The sequence below is a fragment of the Procambarus clarkii genome, chromosome 25 (assembly GCF_040958095.1).
Source record: "Procambarus clarkii isolate CNS0578487 chromosome 25, FALCON_Pclarkii_2.0, whole genome shotgun sequence".
Classification (NCBI taxonomy): Eukaryota; Metazoa; Arthropoda; class Malacostraca; order Decapoda; family Cambaridae; genus Procambarus; species Procambarus clarkii.
In genome coordinates, this window is record NC_091174.1 from 21,690,684 (window position 1) to 21,698,779 (window position 8,096).

The 8,096-nt window shown below is 40.8% G+C and overlaps 1 protein-coding gene across 1 annotated transcript; it reads right to left on the reverse strand.

The window, feature by feature from the left end:
- Positions 1–3,948: 3,948 nt before the first annotated feature.
- On the reverse strand, positions 3,949–7,724 carry LOC138368448 (uncharacterized). Its single transcript, XM_069330965.1, has 3 exons — positions 6,997–7,724; positions 5,012–5,369; positions 3,949–4,536 (listed from the first exon to the last, which is right to left on the reverse strand). The coding sequence occupies exons 1-3, from the start codon at positions 7,722–7,724 to the stop codon at positions 3,949–3,951; spliced, it is 1,674 nt and encodes a 557-aa protein (XP_069187066.1).
- Positions 7,725–8,096: the final 372 nt, after the last annotated feature.

Genomic DNA, 8,096 nt, shown 5'->3' on the forward strand with positions numbered 1-8,096 from the left:
GTTAAGACATTTCGAGGTAATTTCCTCTGCAAAAGTAACTTGATTGACCATTCTGAAGCTGGTATATCAACTTTAGTACCTAAGGCCTTTACCTGAGACTCTACTTCTAGTCTGAAGCTTTGAAGTGACTCTGGTCTACTATTTGGTGCATTCAGATCTAGCAATTGCTAATAAAGGTTAGCTATACTCAACTCTTTGTTGCAATAGTTCAACTTCAACAGTTTTATAGCTTCCTCATAATTACTCTCATCGAGAGTTAGGTTATGTATGACCTTTTTAGCCTCTCCTTTGAGAAGACTAAGCAGATATGAGAATTTAGAAACCTTGTCAAGAGACGATTTCTTATGTATATGAACTTCAAATGAAGTCCAAAAATTGTCCCAATTTTCTGTATCTAATCCTGAAAATGTAGGTAAGTCTAAAGTAGGTAAACGAACCTCTGGTAGTTGGTTACTGAACTGAGACCCTGTGTTACTGGTATTGGATTTAGATTGTTTTGCTAGTTTAGATAGCCTGTAAAGTATATCTTGAGTCTCCTCTTCGTACTGGGAGATATCGTCTATAATTTGACTTACTGCATCAGGATCAGTTTCTATGGTATTCAGTAGAGTAATATAAGACTGACTTCTAGACTTAACTTGATCAAATTTCAGATCAGCTACTCTTACTGATGTCTCTAAGTGATCAGAGTCAATGGGAGTTTCTTTAGATAAGCCCTCAGCCTTGTTAATTAGTCTGGTTAAATGACCTTTAAGGCCAATATAGGTTCTCCTTAATTGCTCAGGAGTAGCCATGTTGGGCTTTACATGTATTACTAATGAAGCTTGGGTACTTGCTCATTAGTGGACAAGTAACATTAAATGTAGCCTAATTTAATGTGGCTAATTTATACTCTACCTCACTTGAGGTTAAATGTACCTACCTAACAACAAATAGCTAGATATTTTGTGCATTGTCTGAACTTCACCATTAGCTTTCGTCCGGTTAGCTCTTCTATATCACCATTAGATGTAATGGTGATCATCCAGCAATACACAAATAAGATACACAAAATAATGATTACAAGATGAAATATTATGGAGACACTCCAATCAGAGTTATCTCAAAGTTTAATCCCACCCTGGATAGGGTCAGCTCAAATAGTATAATACATACACTACTGACTAGCTTAAGTCTAGTCTTGATAATTCCTACCTAAGAACTATAAATTTATTTAGACTGGGCTTGTACCAAATTCAGCACAATCTCAGCCTAAATTCTACCTAATAAGATTGGAAAAGATTATTGTGGTGCAGTAAGGTGAATATAATTGTGCTGTATTTTTGGGTATTTTGTTTTTATAGTTTATAAGTGTGCACTTGCACACACAAGTGAAACAATTATGTACAGTTAAGTTTGGCTTGCTAGCCACAGCCGTTTGTGATAGTTGATGGTGTTGATCAATTTGTCAACCACATGCAACCTAGAATCACCTGACAGGTGTACACCATTTCTGGCCAGGTTTTGTCTATAAGGTCTGGCTGTAAATTGGATATAAGTGGCATCCAATCTCACTCGTTTTTTCAGCCTGAAATTTATGTACTTAGCAGCTCTCTGGTAGTATTCTGGTGTTACTCCCCAACGATTATCTTGACTTGGTTGGCGAGGTTTCACTAACGTGAATACTACCGAATTACTGATGAGCTTGAAAGAAGAAATTATGGCTTTAAGGTGCTTGATCACCTCAGCTGGATGACGAGTAGGATGGATGTCATTACCACCTAAGTATATAATGGTTAGATGGTGAGGCCACTCTAACGCAGGTGTTAGTGTGGAATTGTTATAAAAGTTATGAGCTGTAGCTCCTGGTGACCTAAAGATTCTTACTTCTGTATGAGGGATAGGTCTAAGTGTTGTGGGTAATTGACTGTGTCCCACGAGTGCTACCTTATACATGAGGTGAAAGTAGCAATGAATTGGTGTGACTTAGACTAACTTATGTGTTACGCAGTTGGTAGACACAATTAATTAAATGGTTAGTCTAGACTACATCACACAAGGATTAGTTATTACTAATTAGTATTTATAATTATAATTTATGTTTATCCGGTTCGATGAGGACCATAATGTGGGACATTTGGGGCTTGACTCTATTTATTTAAATATTAATGTAATGAAAATCAATTACGAAGGACCACCCGCTTTTATAGTAAAGAGGGAAACTAATAAAATATGATCATTAGAAAATTCCTAGAGGAACCAGTAACTATGGATAAATACTAGAAAATATAATCACTTATATAATTAATGGGCTGTATATAATTTAACTGAATCAAAGCCTCAAACACCTACATTGGGGGGGTATTACTAGAACTTCATATATGTCTAGGAACTAGTGTGGTTCGTACACCAGTTCATTATGCAATAACCTAATCCTATGACCAATTATAGAATCAATAAAAATGTCACCAATAAGAATACAGATTATGAACATCAGAAATTAATGATTATAATAAACACGTGTTAATCCAGAAAACAGTGGTCCGTAGTAATAATGCACTACAGATAATGTAATTAATGGAATACGGAAAAGGGTCTTAGCTTGAAGACGTTTTCCAAGACATCGGTCATGAATCATCCTCGGAATCTCCTGAACTCATCATGGAACACTGGGAGATGATTAACACGGGAAATGACAGCTCGGGGAATTCTTCACACACAAGCTGTAAATCAAGATATATTCAGTAGCAACATATTAGGCTGCTAAATATCTATGTTCAAGAAATTAAAATGGAAAGTGGAAACAGATAATAACCTGTGTTTTATTTTAGTCGCTCGGCGTGACGACAAGCTACCCGGCTATAACCTATCCATAATGATGCATCAAAAGGGAGTAAAGGTACTTAGCTAATAGGGCACTGTGTAAGTTGAGGCTTGCCGAAGCTCGCGTCCTAGGTTCTGGCGTCGTAATAACGAACATGTGGCGTCGAGCCTAGCCTAGATGTTGACGCGCTTCTCTGGCCGGTCACGTTGGTCTACACGGAACAAATTAACAGGTTCCAGGCTGAACGTCAACTTAATTCTCGTTGACGATTCACCACGATGTATCCTGTGACACTGACACCAGCTAAGTTGCTATATTCTACAACAATTCTTTACACCTCACAGTGGCGACTTACCTCCTCCACGCGCTCTCGGTGGCGTCTTCTCGAGTAATGGCGTCTCCTCTGCCCCCCCCCCCCCCCCCGCTCCGCGTCCCGCATTTGATACACAAATTATTTACTACGAATAATATCATTTCCGTATGGACCACATACTGGTGGTCCATCACCGCATTCTGGTGGTTCTTTACCACATATTGGTGGTACATCACCACACATATTGGTGGTCCATCACCACATATTTGTGGTCCATCGCCACATACTGGTGGTCCATCACTACATACTGGAGGTCCATCAACACATATTGGTGGTCCAATTGTACATACTGATTTTACATCACTACATAATGGTGGTCCATCATCACATACTGGTGGTTCATCCCCACATGCTGGCGATCCATCACCACATACTGGTGGTCCCTCACCATATACTGGTGGTCCATCATCACATACTGCTGGTCCATCACCGCATACTGTTGGTCCATCACACCTTTCAGGTGGTCCTTCACCACATATTGGTGGCACATCACTACATATATGTGGTACATCTCCAAATACAGGTGGTCCATCACCACATACTGGTGGTCCATCACTACATACTTGCGGTCCATCACCACATACTGGTGGACCATCACTACATAATGGTGGTCCAATTCTACACACTGGCTTTCTATCGCTACATACTGGTGGTCCATCATCACATAATAGTGTTTCAGCCCCACATACTGGTGGTCCATCACCACATACTGGCGGTCCATCAATACATACTGGTGGTCCATCACTAAATACTGGTGGTCCATCATCACATACTATTGGTGCATCACATCATATTCGTGGTCCATCACCACATACTGGTGGTTCATCACATACTGGAGGTTCATCACCACATACGGATGATTCATCACCACATACTTGTGGTACATCACCACATTCTGGTGGTCCATCACTATATACTGGAAGTTCATTACCTCATACTGCTTGTCCATTACCACATACTGGTAATTCATCACCACATATTGATGGTCCATCACCACACACTGGTGGTCCATCACCACATACTGTTGGTCCATCACCAAACACTGGTTGGCCATCACCACATACTGATGATGGTCCATCACCACATACTTATGGTCAATTACCAAATTTTGGTGGTTCATCACCACATACTGATGGTCCACCACCACATTATGTTGGTCCTTCACCACATACTGGTGGTCCATCACCACATACTGGTAGTCCATCACCACATACTTGTGGTCAATTACCTCATACTGGTGGTGCATCACCACATACTGGTGGTCCATCACCAAATACTGGCGGTCCATCACCTCATACATGTGGTCTATCACAAAATACTGGTGGTCCATCACCACATACTGGCGGTTTATCACCACATACTATCGGTGCATCATCATATTGGTGGTCTATAACCACATACTGGTGGTCCATCACTACATACTGGTGGTCAATTAGCTCATACTGGTGGTGCATCACCACACACTGGTGGTCCATCACTACATACTTGCGGTCCATCACCACATACTGGTGGTCCATCACTACATAATGGTGGTCCAATTCTACACACTGGCTTTCTATCGCTACATACTGGTGTTTCATCCCCACATACTGGCGGTTCATCATCACATACTATTGGTGCATCAGCACATTCTGGTGGTCCATCACCACATACTGGTGGTCCATCACCACATACTGTTGGTCCAACACCACATACTGGTGGTCTATCACCACATACTGGTGGTTCATCACCACATACTATAGGTGCATCACATCATATTGGTGGTCCATCACCACATACTTGTGGTACATCACCATATTCTGGTGGTCCATCACTACATACTGGAAGTTCATTACCGCATACTGGTTGTCCCTTACCACACACTGGTGGTCCATCACCACATACCGATGATGGTCCATCACCACATACTTATGGTCAATTACGAAATTCTGGTGGTCCATCACCACATACTGATGGTCTATCACCACATTTTGTTGGTCCTTCACCACATACTGGTGGTCCATCACCACATACTTGTGGTCCATCACCACATACTGGTGGTCAATTACCTCATAATGGTGGTGCATCACCAAATACTGGTGGTCCATCACCACATACTGGTGGTCAATTACCTCATACTGTTGGTGCATCACCACACACTGGTGGACCATCACTACATACTTGCGGTCCATCACCACATGTGGGATATCTGGGCTTGACTCAATTTATTTAATTATTAAATTAATGAAATCAATTACGAAGGACCCCCCACTTTTAAGAAAAGAGGGAAACTAATAAAAAGTGATCATTAGAAGCACAAGGAAGAACCAGTGTCTATGGATAAATATTAGAAAGCATAATCACTTAAATAATTAATGGGCTGTATGGTTAATTAACTAAAGTCAGAGCCTCAAACACCTACATTGGGGGGGTATTGCTAGAACTTCATATACGTCTAGGAACTAGTGTGGTTCGTACACCAGTTCATTGTTTGATAAAAATATTGTGACCAAAATATTAAAGAATCAATAGGCGATTATCACCAGAAATTATAAAGATTATTAGCATTAGAAAATAATCATCTAAATAAACACATATTATCTCCAGTGTACATGACGAGTATTCAATTAGATAGAATCATGAACAAATAACGAAAATTGGAGTAATTAAATGTGTACAAAGTCTTAGCTTTAAGACGATTTCAATGACTTCATTCACGCCTCGTCCTCGTGATCTCAGGAATTCCTCGTAGAAGCCCTTAGAGGTGAATAACACGAATGTAGGTAACAGCTCGTTGACTCCTCACATACGAGCTGTAATTTAAGGGATATTACGTAGCATTGAACTAGGCTACTTAAATATCAATATTCATGAAATATAAAATAAAATTTAGTGCGGTACTAACGTTGGATTTTTTGTAGTCGTTCGATATAACGACAGGCTGCCTACGACATATACAATCTCTAATGATGCATCAAAAAAGAACTATATACTTATCGAAAGGTGCAAATTATGCTGAAGCCTGCCGGTATCGCGTCTCAGGCTCAAACTTCCACAATGTCGTACACGTGGTTGATAGCTTGGCTTGAATATCGACGCGTTATTAGTTGACCGAGCACTGCAGATCACGTAGAACAAGAATAATTCATTCTGGGTTGAGTATCAGTGTAATTCTTGCTGATAATCCCAACGTCACGTGTCTCAGACTCTGACGCCACGACTTTTGTTGCTCAATTCCGCAACACGAGTACAGCACACACACACACAATGGCGTCTCTCTACCCAATGGCTTCTCCCTCCTCAACCCGCGTCCCGCATTCACCACAGAAATTATTTATCACGAATAATACTATTTCGCGCAATTGTGGTTGAAATACTTTAATAAAGACTGGGTTGTAATTCTAGGGATTTAAATATTATTGTTTTCTCGTCTTATGGTGGTAAACAAGAAATGGAGAAGATTTTAGTTTCTCCATGGCATTCACACGTGACGGTAAAATTATTACTTGATAACAATTGTAACTAAAAACTCTCGATTTAGAATTATTTGGGAGTTATGTTATCCATAAATAATTATCACACGGAATACTGATGATTTTAGAGAATCACATTCAATTCTCTAACACACTGGTTATAAATGTGTTAACTAGATATAATCTAGCGCAATACTGGTGCTTGGTTTCGTAAGAATTCTAGTATCCATATGCAGATATAATGGTTAGTTTATGTGAACATTACTGTTAGTAAGTTTTAGTAACTACTGTAGTTAGTATATTTTAATACTGATTTATTATAATACAATAGTATTGTATTAGTGTTGGAAATTTCCAACAACACATACTGGTGGTCCATCACTACATAATGGTAGTCCAATTCCACACACTGGCTTTCTATCGCTACACACTGGTGATCCATCATCACATACTGGTGTTTCATCCCCACATACTGGTGGTCCATCACCACATACTGGCGGTCCATCAATACATTCTGGTGGTCCATCACTACATTCTGGTGGTCCGTCATCACATACTGGTGGTCCATCACCACATACTGGTGGTCCATCACCACATACTGGCGGTCCATCAATACATACTGGTGGTCCATCACTACATTCTGGTGGTCCGTCATCACATACTGGTGGTCCATCACCACATACTGATGGTCCATCACCACATATTTGTGGTCCATCACCACATATTTGTGGTCCATCACCACATATTTGTGGTCCATCACCACATTCTGGAGGTCCATTACCACATACTGATGGTCCATCACCAAGTACTGGTGGTCCATCATCACATACTGGCGGTCCATCATCACATACTGGTGGTCCACGATCACATACTGATGGTCCAGCACCACAAACTGGTGGTCCATCACCACGTACTGTTGGTCCATCACCACACACTGGTTGTCCATCACCTCATACTGATGATGGTCCATCACCACATACTTATGATCAATTATCAAATTCTGGTGGTCCATCACCACATACTGATGGTCCATCACCACATTCAGTTGGTCCTTCACCACATACTGGTGGTCCATCACCACATACTGGTGGTCCATCACCACCTACTGGTGGTCAATTACCCCATACTGGTGGTGCATCACCACATACTGGTGGTCCATCACCACATACTGGCGGTCCATCACCAAATACTGGTGGTCCATCACCTCATACTGGCGGTTCGCGACCACATACTATCGGTGCATCATCATATTGGTAGTCTATAACCACATACTGGCGGTCCATCACCACATACTGTGTTGGGAAGAAAGCTTATTCTCTATTTATTGTGTGACAATAATCTCCTTCAAGAGATTGAGCCTGCTCTTCCCTTCATAATTACGTCGTCACAATTATATAAAAGACTATGGAAGAAATGTCAAACAACGACAACAACACCAGCACCAGCAAGGCTTGCCAGGGTGAGCAGA

What these genes read in the sequence shown, in the direction of transcription:
- LOC138368448 (XM_069330965.1), bottom strand. Translation starts at nt 7,724, where the DNA reads ATGGACCACCAGTATGTGGTGATGGACCACCAGTATGTGGTGAAGGAC. An exon ending in TATGTAGTGATGGACCACCA is followed by an intron (nt 5,370 to 6,996) that starts GTATGTGTTGTT and finishes AATTGAGTCAAG; the next exon opens with CCCAGATATCCCACATGTGG. An exon ending in TAAGGGACAACCAGTATGCG is followed by an intron (nt 4,537 to 5,011) that starts GTAATGAACTTC and finishes ATGCACCGATAG; the next exon opens with TATGTGGTGATAAACCGCCA.